Genomic DNA, 15,433 nt, shown 5'->3' with positions numbered 1-15,433 from the left:
GATGCCTCGAGGGCTTTCCATCGTTTCCTCGTGAGCCAGTTCACGCCAGCGTTAAAGAGTAATGAAGCAGGCCCCGCTAGGCGTGGGGCCGGGTCCTGGTCACGCTTTTTTTTAAGTGAAGAGGGGCTCTCGGAAAGCTGGCACTTTATGGGAAGTTTCTGCTGCTGTTATATGGGCTATCTTGTCTTTCAGGCTTTAAAATGAACATACAGAGGATTGGGTGGCAAAGAGTGGGAGGGGAAAGGAGGGAAGAGACTGATGTAAGTTGATTGACTTTAAGGGCCTCTTGACAAATTATTTTAAAGAGCCTCTGCAGTTTTGGAAGAGCCGCCTGCTGTATTGATAGTAACTCTCTGCGCTTCTCGGACTCTAACCAGACTGCATGGCGGTGTCAGAAGGGGGGGATTTGTACCCTGTTTGTGGTGGGCAAGGCATGCCGAAGCATTAACCTCTTGCATGCCAAACCTCTCTGCAACCCCTCTTCCCCTGAAGGCCATGGTGTAGCAGGACGTATGTATCCGATGCTTGCTGGGATAGAAGCATGCCCCTCTGCAGGATTGATGCAAAACGTCCCACCGCTGTGGAGCTATTGTGTCACCTTGTTTGAAGCAGGCGGTTGTTCCCTGGGCAGGAGCTCGGATCCTTTTCACCCTCCACCTTGTCTGTCTTTCCAGTTCCAGGCTTCCCCTATCCAACTGCAGCCACCACAGCAGCCGCGTTTCGGGGAGCCCACCTGAGGGGCCGAGGAAGGACGGTTTATGGGGCAGTCCGGGCAGTACCTCCCACAGCCATCCCTGCCTACCCAGGGTAAGCACTGGTCACAAGAGCAGAGTGCTCTGCACAACTGTGTCAAATAGCTAATTGGCTAACAAAAACCTAACGAAAATTGTCCGGATGGTGAGAGGCGGGATATTGCAAGTGCAAGAGCGTTCTGCACACAACAGCATCCAACGGGGGCAAATCTAAATTTTGCCTGAAACAATTCTCAGTTCTTGCAGCAGCCTAAAGTGCTGATGTACTCCTTCTCATAATTCCTCAATTCGTCTGCCTGGTATTTGTCATCCATTGGCCCAATACATGGTAGTGCTACTGAGAAGGATGCAAAGAGAGGTCTAAGATTTCTGAAAAGTTCGTACTCTCTGCGCTCCCTTTGTGGTTTTCTTACCCAGGAATGAGGAATATTATCCATTACCTTCATGCCTCACCATCTGACAGTAGGATACAGAAGAGCCAGTTACCCACAATGGATTTGCTTTCTTTGTTGGAGACAGTTTAAAAAGGTTTAAAACAAAGATTAATCAAGTCCATTAATTTGAAGTTGGGAGTGTTTGGGATACAGGGAGAACGAAAGTGCAGCATTCTTCTAACTGTTGTATGAAGCGGTGGTGAATGCGTGGCCTCAGCACACTTCTCTGCCCTCTGACTTTTTGCTAGTAATGCAGTGGAATAGATTCTGTTACAAAAGAGTATTCTGCTCTTCAGAGTACAGGGAACCAGGTTTGTACGTGGGTTTTGTTTGGGGATTTTTGTTTGTTTAAGTGTGATGGAGTGACAAATACATCGGCAAATCCCTTCCTTTTTCTTTTTTTTTTTTTTTTTTTTTTTTTTGTTTGATTTTGATGATTTATTCATATTGCCTGTCTCTGGAATTTTGTTTGCCATATTTTCCAGGCAAGTTTCTCAGAAAGAGTAGGAGCAGGGACAAATCCTCCAACAGGGAAAAATGGATTGACCCTTTTATTACCCCCCCTTAGGCTAGCCCCAAAAGGGAAGAAAATAAATGACAAATCTTTTAATAAAAAGAGAGGAGGGAGCCACACAGGATGTAAGGATCTGGCCTGATGGATGCCGGATGAGCTTGCAATGCCTTCTGTAGCAGATGAAGCAGGGAGAGCTTCTGCAGCCCTTTCTTGTTAGAGTCCATTTGATATTTAAAGTGAAGCTGAAGGAAGCAAGCTGCAGCGGTCACGTATCTGTCTAGCTTTGCTCTCAGACAAATCTGGCAATGTTTGTATTTAATTCACCCAGAGACTTAAAATGAAACCTCCTGGCTGAGCACACAGGCCTTCAGAATGGAGCGGTTCTTCTGGACTTGTAGATCCACCTCTCTGTACCACTGCTCTTAGTTCATATCGTACGTCCTCTAACCATAGCCTCTGACCTGCAGCTTGTCTGTCTGTTGCTCTAAAAATGACCCAGCCCTGTTTGATTGGGAAATGCTCCACGGTGAAACAGAGAAGCACAGCTAAGTGCTGCCGTCTAGGAGGATATGCAGCGCTTGCACCAGGGAGGGGGGGCACATGCTTCACTCAGGGCATAGCAGCTAGATCATTCCTAGGAGAGGCTGTCAGCAGGGCTGCACCGGGAGGGACTCGAGCCCTGTCTTTGATTTAAACCCAGCCTGAGTCCCCTGTAAAGGGTTTATTTCTGTTTGGAATATAGGCCAGGATCCAAAGATTGTCCCTTCCAAATACTGTCTTGTGACTCTATTTACTTAGATTATGTTTGGTTTGTCTGACGCTGCTGACCGATTTCATGTCTTCATGGGCAGTGTGCTATCCAGTAAATACTTGCGGGACAGCAGGAAACAAATTGCCTTCAGAAATGGCCCAGAGCTGCCCCTCATCCCAACCACTGGGATGCAATTAACTAATTCGGGTGTTTATTGTCATCATAGTCGGAGTCTCTACGTGCTGTTTTGTAGATGGAATTTGATTCCTTAGGGAATGATGTAAATTCTGCTGTTCAGCTCTGTGTCGCAGTAACCTGTAGGACAGCCACAGCTCTGTGTGGGCACTGCTGACCTCCCCTGAGTCAGGGCAGTCACACATTCCTGACACCTTATCCTGCATCAGTTGCTTTCTTCCTGGCCAGTGGGAAGCTGACACCGTAAGATCTGTCAGCAGCACGTGAATGATCGAGGTTTAGAGTCTTGTGGAAGAAGACAGTAAAGTAAGCTGCAGGTGAACTCAAACCTGGTAGAAGGAACTGATTTTCACAAAACTTTAAAAATATGTTTTAATACTTTAATACATTTTAAAAATTAACAGTACCCCTGAATGTGTGAGCTTAGCAGAATTCAAAAAATACAGAATGTAGAATAATAAAAGCTTGTTGGAATTGCCATGCTGGATCAGACCTGAGGGCTGTTCAGGTTAGTGTATAATATTTGACAGCATCTGCAGTGCTAGATGCTCCAGAGGAAGGTGCAAGAAATGGTATCATTCTTAATACACACTTTTTTCAGGATCTAAAGCAAAGATTTACTAATACATATGTAAAAGGTACGTACGGGTATGTACGGACATGGATGTTTATCCAGGGAAGGTTATTCATACAGTAGAAAGCAATTGCTCAGACCATTTAGATAGTCACCCAAGCCTGACCTCAGAACACAAAATGCACCCTTCAGTGTATAACTGAGGCAGCATTCAATACTAGGATGGAGGCATTATAACCTCTAGTCTACAGTGTGACTAAAGCCAGTGCAGGAATATTGCCCTGATCTGCAGTGGCTGTGCTTTCTAAACGAAAGCTGACAAATTGCACTTCAGATCAAAGGCTGTAAGAATTAAATCAAAACCTTTTTTAAAAAAAAAAAAAACACCAAAAAAAACATGCCTACTGTAAAATTCTCCCAACTAAGTAAGCTCAATCAATTTTATTTCTCAAACTGTAGGTTAGGCATTGGCTTGTTCATGTTCATTAGGTGCATCTATGAAGAGCAGGCTTGTTAGAGTAAAGTGTAATTTAGTCTAGGAGTGTAAATATGTAGAAGATTCTCTGACTGAAAGAAGTAGATAAAAGTCAGACTAGACATAAGGCAGTAGTGATTTTTGTGGGGTTTTTTGTTTGTTTGTTTGTTCTTTTATTTTGCTTTGTTTGGTTGGTTTTGGTTCCTTTTACAATACAGTCGAATGTTGGTACAGCTCGATTAATGATATGATGGCTGCTTTACAAAATCAGCATATGCCTGGTTCTTGTGGATGTCTTTTAGCTCATCTATTGGGCTTTTCACAGATGCCACTGAGATTCGATGGGGCTGCTTTACGCTTCTGGTCAGTCTACGTAACCAGAATGGTCTCTGTGGTTCTCAAGCGAAGCTTCTGCCAACGTTACGAATCACAAATGTGGATGTTTTAGCATGTAAATAAACCTTGCTGAATTTCAGCGCTGGCAGTTGGTATCAGTTAGGTCCCAACTGAAGGAGAGAGGATGCATGTGTGCTTGGTTGCTTGAACTTAGGAAGCCTTCCTCTTACATGTTACTAGTGTTCCTTGCAGTTTTCTCTGGAGAGCTGATGCTAGCATCTCTTGCTGACAGGATTCTAAGTTACACGAACAGTGGCCTGATCCAATGTGGTAATGCTTTTATTAATCCAACTGGTTGTGTTTGGAATAACTGTTAAAACTGCTAACCTGTTCATAAACCAAGTCACTTCCTCTGTCATGCATTTGCCTTTCCTGCAGGAGCAGGTGGAGTATCACTGCTAAAACACTCCAGATCCTAGATAGAGAACCCAGCAATGTAAGTCACTGCCCCAGGAGCCAAATTCTTTGTTATGTGGTTGTCAAAATTTAGCTTCGACAAACATGATCTCATGGCCTGCTTCTCCCTGCTGAAGTGGCTCCCCTCTTCCTCTAACAAGGGTCTCTATCTACATATCTGCTCCCAGCGCTCTTGGAGACAACAATAGCTCTGTCCATTGGGAATGGAGTGTACTTTTCCTGGGGAAGACAGCGAGACTGAATTATTCAAGCAGTAGCTAACTCTGCAACAGATTTATTTTTATTTACTTATTTATTTATTTTTTTTTAGTAATAGCATGCAGAATTTTGGCAAGATACGCTGGGCTTTTTTTTTGTGCGTGCGTGCCTTACAATAGGTGGGTGTCTGAGGGTGGCAGGCTCTTGGCAGCATTTCGCATTCCATCTGACGAGTAAAAAAAAATAATAATTAAAAGAAAAGCTAGCACTCCATGCCTTCTTTTTTCCTTAATGCTTCTGGTAAGTCATGCACATTAGGTCCACGAATATCGCAGATGGCGGGGCTGATGCTTTTTAAAGCCTTGAGTGAGTTTGTGCGGAGCTGTTCAGAGGAGAAAGCAAGAGGAAATCCCTCAGTACCAAGGACACGCTTGAACGCACACGGGTGGGGGGCATACCCTGTCTTCCTTCCTCATCCTTCCCCAACCCCTGTCCCCAAGGCAAGCTGCGTAGTCCTATGCCAGCAAACGCTCTGGTAAGGGTGGCTCTCTGGGCTCTGGTTTATCGATTTTGCTGCTTGAAGTTCTGAGAGAAAGAAAAAAAAAATAAAAAAAAATGGCTTAAACCAGAAAAGGCACCATCCCATGGAAACCCTCCCAGTCGCTCCTCTCTGCTCTGGAAAATGCCGTGACTTAGCAGGGACTCCCACTGCACCTTCCAATTCTCGGACCTTGGACCAGTCACCTAACCTTTTTGGCTCATTATCTCTGCTTGTGAAAGCAATGCATTGTGGGTATTTTTGGTTTTTTCTTTTCAATTACATTTCTCTGTGTTTACTTTGATCAGAATTGATTGACTTGTTTTTCCGGAGGTGTTGCATCGGTTCTTTAAGATGCTGAATAATAATACTTTGCATGCTTGTGTGATCAGCCGAATCTTATCGCATGTCTAATGTGCAGGGTAAAAAGCAGGTGATGTATGGATGTCAGAAACAAAGCCAAGCAGCCCCGTGGAGCTCAAATAAACAATCATACCCAACTCTCTGAAACGTGCTTCCGACATAGGTGATTCTGGCCCCTGTGGGATGCCTTCTGAGGGGCTTCTCGATTTCCAAGCCCACTTCACGAAGCCCATGTCTCCATGTGTGTAGGGGGTAACTTAAAACAATTCCAGGAGAAAAACAAAAACAAAATACAAAACAACAAAAAAAAAGAGTGGAGGTTTCTAAACCCTTGTTTCTCTTCTTCAGGACATCAGATCTTTTCGAGTCTATTTTTATTGTACAACATGGTTGTTCCCCTCCCTCTCTCCTTCGCATACTGTCTCCCCCTCTGCCCGCCCCTTCCCCTTTGCATGCCATGGAAGATGACTTGGAGCCGTCTAGCGTGCGTGCGCACACACATTCTCTTGCTGATTTGCTCCTGCCAAAAGCCCAGGTTGTGGATTCATACATCACCTGCCTGTGTAAAACGCATGTGCATGCTGCCGTCCTCAATAACCGGAATGTGTTTTCTGTTCTTTTGTTTTTTGTTTTTTGTTTTTTTGTTTTTGTGTGGATTTTCTGCAGTGTGGTTTACCAGGACGGATTTTACGGTGCTGACCTCTATGTAAGTACACACACCGGAGCCTTCTCATCCCCAACCCCTGACAAGCCAGCCTTTTTTTTTTTTTTTTTTTTTTTGGTTTGTTTGGTTTGGTTTGGTTTGGTTTGTTTTTTTTTTTTTAAATATCATTTACTTTAATTTTCTTCTTCCTTGTGGATATATATATTTATATATTTAGGAATGCAAGCATGCTTCTCTGTCACTGCGCTTGCCCCTGGGTGCAAGACCTAAGCCTTTGGGTTTCCTGATCATTGCCAGGGTCAGTTTACTGGGTGTCCTCTCCCCCACATGCACACTGCTACTAATCAACCTGAGAGATGATTAGCGAATTAAAATTTCTCTCAACACTTCTCTCGTTTACATAATTCGGATATAAAAATAACAGGACTGGTTTAGCCTCAGACCTTCCCTTTCCTTCTCCCCCTCCACCCTCCCCTTTCTCTCCCCTCTTGGGGCCCTTTCAGGTTTGATTTGTGCAGCCCACACTAAACAGTGCAAGCTGTATGTTTAAAAACGTTCCTGTGCCACTGGGACGTGGAGATTATCCCTTTGGGGAAGGCACTGGGACTGATTAAAAATGGAGACCGAGATGCTAGAGTGAAAACTGACATCTCATTTTGCTAGTCAAAATGGTACCTAAATAGGCTAGATTCTCTTTACAATTCCCTGAAGAGGTAAAGTACAAATACATGGAGATGTTCGGTTAGAGAAGTCAGCAGCCTCCTCCTGTTTGGGAATTAGCTCTGATACCCCAGGAGGCGTTGTCTGTCATTGCCTTTGTCCTACCCAGCCAGTCGGTGTTGCAGATCTCCAGGGCATCTGTATACAAAGCTGGGTTGTGGCCGTCATGGATCGAGGGACTCTGGCCAGTAAGAAAAGCAGTTTTCCTCTCCGATGGAGAGCTGTTGCAAAGCAGCTGGGATAGGAGCGTGCCCTTCGTAGCCAAAATATTCAGGTCCACTACTGCCATCACAACCTGTGGCCTCATCTGGCTCTGGCAAAGCTCCCAAAGTTACAGGTAATAGCTCTCTGGAGCTAGGGATGCTTTGTATTGGTAGTGGCATGGTTGTCAGCATGGATTTCACGTCCCTGCTCCTTTGAAGTTGCTGCTCCTGACGTTTATGAAGAGGACCCTGAGGGGTTAGACTGAAGATAATGGATGGAATTAGCTGTTGGATTTTCTTGGCTTATATGGAGGGTCAGGTCTTATAAAGGCACTTTGCCCATCATAGTTTACAGCAGTCAGAAGCTGTACTCTCTACACGTAGACGTTTTGGGTGCATTTCTTCATTCTTACGTACGCCAGTGTGTGCATATCCCTCAAAATTTGACCTGCGTAATCAAGTGTTCCTGTATTAAATGCTGTCAAGGGCTACACGAGAGTTTTGGGTTCTCCCATCTCACTCCTAGAACGCTAGCTCGACAGACCACTGAGTTTTCTACAGCAGGCAAGCAAATGAGCAGTACCTTCTGCTTAGTGCCTCTTCCCTCAGAGTATGGTATATAAAAGGTTGTCATGTTGAAATGGAGAACTGGCTGGGGTTACTCCCTGTTCCTTTTCAGAAAGCTCCTTCAGAGCTTCCATTGCTGATGGGGACAAGATGCTTATCTAGCATGTTGTAAAGAGAGGGACTTCAGCAATGAAGAAGCCCCATAATCCACCAGAAAACTTGGTGCTGCCGTGTGGTAGCATCACGTAACGCAGAGCCGAGCCTCCAAGGCAGGTTAAAACTGCGTGGTGACCTTCTGGCGACTTTGCTTCCAGTGGTTTAGGTCTCACTGTGAGAAAGCAGGACGGCAGGACAGGGTGCTCATCCAGGGAGGTGGTGCTGTGTTTTCCTGTGTTGTTGCTGCCCTCCAACAGAGCTCAGAAAAAAAAATAATCATAATCCTGATGTGAAGTTACCCTTCCAAGCGATTTGCTCATTGGCACACGTAGAATGAGTGCAGCATCCCCGTGCCCCACTGATGTGCAGTGCTGATCTGTGGAAGGAAAGGCAGAGGGCTCTTCTGTTAGGTTTAGCCCTTCCTGGCTGGTTTAGGGGGAAAATTAAACTGAGGTTCCCTTAGGGCTTCAGGGTGGAAATGACCCTGAGCTAGGAAGGAGTAGTTAGCGGTAGGGAAGATGAAGGGGACATGTCCCGAGTTTGGGCTGCTTTTTCTGCATAAGTACTACGCACCGATTTCTCGTTTTCCTCCTCCTCCTCTTCCTCACTCCTTTTTTCTGTCCTGGGGCAACCATCCTGCTAGCCGCACCTTCTCTGAAGAAGGCATTCCACCTCTTGTTGGATGCATCCCACTCTGGCAGGACACCTGAATCCATAAAACAACCAGCCCCAGGCCGCAGAGGGCATCATTTCGGATCCTATGAAGGGTTCTCATTCCTCTGCAATGGGGTCAATCTGGGGCTGGGGGGGGGAGAAAAAAACAAACAAACAAAAACAAAACAAAACAAAACAAAACAAACCACCTGTGTGAAGACCACTCCTGCCTGTGAAAAGCGTGCTTGCATCCGCCGGAAAGAAAAGGCTGGTGAGCCCCGCCGCGGGCTGTTTGTATGATTGTTTCTTTCCACAGCTGTGTTTTTTTGAACTGCTCTTCCTGTGTTCTGTTATAGAATAGTCTTACAGGAACCAATCATTAGCGCTAAAATACCTCAGGTAGGAGTGCCAGTGTGACCTGCCAACCGATCAGATTGTGGATTGCAGTGGAAAAAACTGAATTATACTAACCATTCCAGCACCACATTGGAGATGGGAACAGAGGCTTTTTTAGGGCAGCGCAGACTCCCGTGTGAGCCAAGCCCCCGCCGTAGCAGGGCGGCGTGTGTCCAGATTTCACACCGAGTGGCATTTCATTCGAAAACTGTGTATACGTAAATTCAACGGAAGGGTTAACAAGGTCATGCTTGTCCCATTACCATGTAGAAGCACCTGCTGCAATGGACGCTGTTGTCCTGTCACCTCTTTTAATTCATTCATGCTCATTCCTGGTGCACGTATGCCACCCCTTCTAATCCAAAAATACTGGAAACGGTTCTGGCCCTCTCTGCTTCTTAACTTCTGCTCTAGGGCACTGTAGGGGTGGAGAAGGCACACTCAAGTCACGACAAATTGAAAGATCCCCAAACCGGGCTCTCCGTCTAAACTGGCAGGTGGCCAAATGTGTCCAACTGGTACCATGAGTTGCACATTGCTCCGAGGGTATGGGAATGCTCGTGGCATCGAGTAAAGGGTGCCAGCAACACGCTTTGTGCACCTGCCTGAGGCAGCAAGGGAAGAAGAAAAGGGAAGCTTATGGTCATAGGATACACCGACAGAGTAAGCTGTAGGTTTGGATTTCCTCACATTCCCATTGCGTTGTCAGATAATATGGACACAAAGAGTAGAAGAGAAGATGGGACTTATTTTGTGCTGAACTGTGCAGCCTTTACATGCTCATTTATTTGCGTTAACACGTTCAGTAATTGGAATGCTGCTCTAAATTGGGATTGCAGCTTCCGATATAGCTTGTTTCCCCAGGTTTGTTTCCCTGAAATAACGCATTATTGAGAATGCTATCAGCTAATGTTAAAGAAGGGATTAAAAAAACGTTTTCTTGCTTCACTGATGAGCCAAGGATGATAATATCACAGAAGAGTCATTTGAAATTTGGGCTCTTATGAACACCTGAGCAAATCCGGTTGTTTGCCAATTGAGATCTATAGGCTCGGGCTCTCTACACGTTCTCATGGGAAAAGGGGTTCAGCACAGCCCCAGCAACACCGGCAGGATAACAAGAGAAGGAGAACTTAAATTAGGATAAGCAGCACTTAGAGTTGTGTTCACCTCTCTCACCTGCTCCCCACACAATCCAAAAGACTGTACCAGAAGGAGCCCGTCTTGTTTGAGACAGTCCTTTTGGTTGTCGACTGGCCCAGTAAAAATGCATAAGGCTGTTTTTAAACTGTCCCCATTGACAGAAATGTCTCTGAGCTAATGTCTTCGCAAGAAGCTCAGACACATCCATCTCCTCTGAGACAAGGCTAAAGATTTTAGACTGAGCCTAGATGGGTAAACCTGTCCCTGTGGGATGGCTTCACTTAAATAGATGGAGTGGGGAGGTTGCGCAGCTGTCCTGGGTTTCTTGCACAATGCCACTCGATGGTGTCTTCTGTTGCAGTCTGGAGGAGCGTGGTGCAGCTAGCCAAGGGCCTTTTAAAAATTGTTTCTTCTTTTATTGGGAAACACGATTGCTCATGTTGGGTGAGGATGCTCTACTCTGATACAGTTCATACTTAACGAGAGTACCTGGAGTGAGTGGCATCAGAAATCACTAGGGGCGGTAGGACCTTGTAGCTGAGGTGACGGATGAGCTTTGCCTACCACTTAAAGTTCTGTGTGAGCAGGGAGGGCAGGAGAAAGCACCTGGGGCATTGGGCAGGCTGAGTAGGGCTGGAGATGCATTGAGGGAAGTCCACCTGGGTCCCGGGTTAAGGAGAACAGGAGCGTCAGCTGGGTGAGGTGACCTGCACAGCCTGGTGAAAGCGTTTGTGGACTCAGGAGGAGTGCTCGCTGCAACTGCCCTCCTCCGGCCTTCACCCTGTTTCGGTGGACCTGCTGGTCACGCTAAACACATTCCCGTCTCAGAAATCCCCCAGCTGTCCGCACTCATTGCTCCTGTGACAGGAACCATGGCCATTATAATCCCCATTTTTGGTTTTATTTGGAGTACACACGAGTAGGCTTTGCAGGCCGCTTGGAGCCGAGCGGCCCTGCCCGGGAGTGTGTACCCCTATCCCGTGACATTTTTTTTAAATTAACAGTAGCTTCAATTTTGCATCAGTGCATGGTTAAAAAGCAATACACATGTCAGCTATTTCTTAACTTCATTTCTCCAATGAATTATTTCTCCTGTTTTTTTTTTTTTATTTATTTATTTTTTCTGTTTTTCTTTTTTTTTTTTTTTCTTTTTCGTTTGTTGTGCAGTCGACTGAAGAAATGTTAACATCCCGCTCTAAATCTCTCAGTGGAGTCTCTGTTCCCTTCTCTGATATAACAGATGGGTTATTGCTTGTTATAATTATTAACATCGTGGTGTGGGACAGGGCTAGGGTGGGAGCCATCCCGGGGGCGGGGGGGCGAGGGCGGGAGGCTGCGGGGAGTCGTCGAGGTTGGAATGTTAACTCCAGTGGTGACTGACTGTTTCCGTAATAGCAGGTTGTTGTGGCTGCACGCTCTAGTACTTGAGGCTGTGTACTTCACTGAGCTTGTGGTAGAGCCTAGGGCGAACTGCTGTCCCAAGAGAATGCTGGGATGGATAGAAAACTAGCCAATATGAGTCTGAACGTGGTGACTTTGCTGGTTGTTCTAGCTCCAGATGTCAGCATGCTTAGTTTTTAATTTTGATTAATAAATGTTACGCCATCCCTCCCCCTCCCCCTTCCCACACCTGATTCCAACCCTTTTCTTTTTTTCTTTTTTTTTTTTTTCTTTTCTCTTTTTCTTTTGTTTTGGTTTTGTTTTCCTTTACGAGAGACGTGAGTTAAACGAGAATTACATGATAACCCTTTTCTGGTTTCAAACTGCATCTCGCTGCCATGTGTAGGGCCTGTGCCAGTCACGTTTTGGAACGGTTTCGGATGTGAAATGTGGCTGGTAGGTGGGAAGGAGGGTGGGAATTATGGGGGGGCTGCAGCAGCCTGCCCTGCCGAAGGACAGCGCCAAGGGGAAATGTCTTCCACGCCGTGCCCAAGTGACAGACCACACCAAGAGTTCAGGAAGGTCACGAGCTTAAGGAAACACCACAAGCTCCTAATTTGGTGAGGTCGGTGAAGGTTTCATTTGGATTGCCCCCTTGTTCCCCTTGTCTCTGTCATGTTTTGGAGGTGGAGGTAGTGGTGGCACAGCAGTAGCGTGCCAGAAAGAAGCCAAAACCTCCCCAGAACATCAATCTGAAGGGCAGGGATTGAAACCACTAGGTAAGGGGGACAAAACCATGACACAACGTTCCTTTCAAGCAATGTGGTGATGTTTCACAGGTGATAATTTGCCTTACTCTCTTCTATTGACTAGAAGATTAAAAGCTCTGCAAGTCTTTCTCCTCCAGAGTAAGAAACCATCCCCAGGTATGTTTGGGGTAGCATGCAAGCCATCGTGGGGGCAGTCCCACAAGGGCAACCAAAATGAAGTTGAAATCGTGACTTCTATTTTAAAGGCTGTCTAGACCCAAACAGCACTGCTGAGCCAAGACAAAGTCTGCCCTGCAGTGGAGCTGATCTTGTCCTCTTAGTTACATACAGCCGTAAGATTTACAGGGGAAAAAGCGGTGGAGATATTTTGAGCTGATTCTGGAGGTAAAGAGCATAAGCCTGCCTTCTGGTCCTTCCAACTCTTGAAATGTCACTTAAAAGGGAAAAAAAAAAAAAAGCCAGAAGCAATCTGGAGTTTTCTGATGTTATTTATGGCTCATTGTGTTTCTGGCAAATCAAAGCCACGGTTCATTTACCATTGCTCCCCCATAGAGTTTACAGAAACGTGTTCAGAAGCATACAGTCAGGAAAGATCTAACCTGGGCTTCAGAGCTTTGTCGTGACTGCCACGCAGCCTTAGCTCCCGCTCTGAGAGGTGGCAGGCACCCGTCCCTCATTACTGCGAGGTGCATGGAGCTGTGGGGCTGAGCCTGGGCTTCCTCTGTTGGTGGGAATTCTGGTAGGACACTTGCAAGCCTTCCTCTGGGCCAGGATTTATGTTTTGCCAGCTCAGCTGTAACTACATATTTAGGATCTGCCTCTTCCCAGTGTAAGCATTTTAAAGAGCTTTACTACAGATGTGTAACGTAGGTGTAAATGCAGCAGCAGTACGGTCTGCTCAGATGTAATTTCCCCCAACCTGTTTCTTTCTTACTCTGAGGGAGAGGAGAATGCTCCGGTTGGTATCTGTGTCAATTTGCTTGTTGGCAGCCCTTTAGACCACCAGAGATTGACTTCTCTGACCTTCTTTTACTGATTGCTTTTTGGCTTCTCTGGCTATTGATGCTTTTATGCATCTGAACCAAAAGAAATTCTAGCCTTTGGGGTCTCCCAGGCTTAGAAAAGAGACAAAGGAGAAAAAAAAGCAGGAGCTCCTCTGAATGATGCCCTTTCTAAAATACATGCTTCACAGAAAGTGCCCACCTCTGATTTCCCCAGCGTAAGAGGAAGGGGACATAGAAATTACATTGCATACAGTATTTCAGCTCTCTTCTGATTTTCCATTCCTCCATGCCAAATTTAGTTTCCTACAGGGATATCACCATGCCCAGGCTCACTTCAGTTTATTCCTTGCACTAAACTGGGAAATGGAAGAGCCTCCTTAGTCCTTCTGAGCAAAGGGAGATAGGAGTTAATGGGCGATGCTTGTGCTAGATAAGACATGGGAGCTGATGCAGTTTGAAACACTTCCTCTCCTTGTGATGTGTGTGATTCCTTTTTTTTCTTTTTTTCTTTTTTCAATTTTTTTTTTTTTTTGGCTCTGCGTGGGTGGACAGGTATCTGTAAAGTCAGTTCTCTTCTCTCCTGCAGGGTGGATACGCAGCCTACAGATATGCACAGCCTGCTACTGCAACAGCAGCCACGGCCGCTGCAGCCGCTGCAGCAGCTTACAGCGATGGGTATGTAAGGGGGAGGCATCCCCGGGGCTAGCTTGCTGTGCTTGGAGGTTTGAGGAGCATTGATCCATTACAGTACTTCTACTTTCCCCGTTTCTTTGTCTTACTTGCACTCGCACGTGCACACTTGCATGCACAACCCAACGTGAAAGATTCGAGTGCACGACTTGTCTCTCTCTGCTCCTGGGGCACTGTTGCCCTCCGGTCTGTGTGGGCTGGCACAAATCCTGGCCTCTTCCTTTATCCTGGTGGTTCTCTGGGCACAGGAGGCAGTGTGCTTACGGCCTCAGAGTTGAGAGACCTGGTTTGCATCGCTAGCTCCTTGCTCTGTGACTCTGAGCAGGTCGTTCCATCGCTGGGTGCATTTCTCTCCCCATCCATGAAGTAAGAAGCTCGTCCAGTACTCTCGGGCGCTTTAACCTGTGGTCCTGCGTAAATGCAGAGGGTTATCATCATCAGAGTGCTTGCCTTAAGATTTGTTATCTCCCGTGCAGTAAGGCTGTGTTTTAATCTTTAATCTGCGCATGTCAGAGCGTTAGAGTTCATGCTCCCTCCTCATGCTGGAGAACCCCTTTGCTGCTCTCCACTTAGCAGCTGCTACCGTGCCAGTAGCACTAGCACCAGCAGCCGCCCTCCTCCCAAATTGCATCGCTCGAGGTAAGGGATGCACTAACCGTCTCGCCAAGGTGCTGACCTCTTTCCTACAGGTTGAGCTCACGGCTTCTGCCACCTTCCTCCTCGCAGGCCGGTCCCTGCCCATCTCATACGGTGCATGGCAGCATGCCCATCAGCTCTCTGCGGAGAGGGGCTGCCTGTGTGCATGTGTGTGCATGTATGCATACATGTGTGTAGAAGGGCATGTTGCTTCCTCCATCGCCCGTGGTCAGAAGGCTGTTTCTCTGCCCCTCCAAAGTGACTTTTTTTTTTTTTTTTCTCTCATGTTTTCTCCCTCTCTTCAGTTATGGCAGGGTGTACACAGCAGATCCTTACCATGCCCTTGCCCCTGCCGCTAGCTACGGAGTTGGCGCTGTGGTAAGTTGAGATTTTCTTCCTTGTGCTGTTTCTCATTCCTAGCACGGGCATCAGCTGCTCACGGTGTGTATCAGGGACTGCAACTCTATCCAGAAATACCTGTCCACTGAGGGAGGAGGTCCTTAGCTGCAGTGCTGGCTCCCCATTCTGCATTCCTGTGTCTGTCTGTGTGCTGTAGGAAAGGAGCTGGGTTATAGGAGACCAGAAACCATTTAGTCTTGTACATCTTGTACAAAGGAGGAGGTTGAAGGATGACCAAAAACATCAGGAGCCAGAATGTCATTGCTGACTCGGTATAACCGTATCAAGGAGATGGATAGAGCAAGAACCAGCAACGGCTGGAGATGCCGGACATCCTTTCTTGCCTTTTTCATTAACTTAATTAAGAGCCCTTTAGAGCTCTGTTGCACGATGAGAAATCAGCCCAAGGGAAAGCGAGGGAATAAGTTGTTCTTGTGACATCTT

The 15,433-nt window shown here is 46.4% G+C and overlaps 1 protein-coding gene across 11 annotated transcripts in view; it reads left to right on the top strand.

The window, feature by feature from the left end:
- Nucleotides 1-15,433, top strand: part of RBFOX2 (RNA binding fox-1 homolog 2) — a 158,247-nt gene that overhangs the window by 136,267 nt on the left and 6,547 nt on the right. For 6 of the 11 annotated variants that reach the window (XM_082753289.1, XM_082753290.1, XM_082753285.1 and 3 more), the window contains 4 exons: nucleotides 675-807; nucleotides 8,928-8,970; nucleotides 13,851-13,939; nucleotides 14,896-14,968. In XM_082753289.1, coding sequence (XP_082609415.1) covers nucleotides 675-807; nucleotides 8,928-8,970; nucleotides 13,851-13,939; nucleotides 14,896-14,968 — 338 coding nt within the window. Of the gene's footprint in view, nucleotides 1-674; nucleotides 808-4,020; nucleotides 4,147-6,273; nucleotides 6,314-8,927; nucleotides 8,971-11,277; nucleotides 11,355-13,850; nucleotides 13,940-14,895; nucleotides 14,969-15,433 lie in introns of those variants that run through there. The other 5 variants (XM_082753291.1, XM_082753288.1, XM_082753286.1 and 2 more) reach the window with 4 other exon arrangements.

The sequence above is a fragment of the Aythya marila genome (genome assembly GCF_965140915.1).
Source record: "Aythya marila genome assembly, chromosome: 1".
NCBI lineage: Eukaryota > Metazoa > Chordata > Aves > Anseriformes > Anatidae > Aythya > Aythya marila.
The sequence above is the reverse complement of the archived record's forward strand: the minus strand, read 5'-3'. Positions and strand labels throughout refer to the sequence as shown.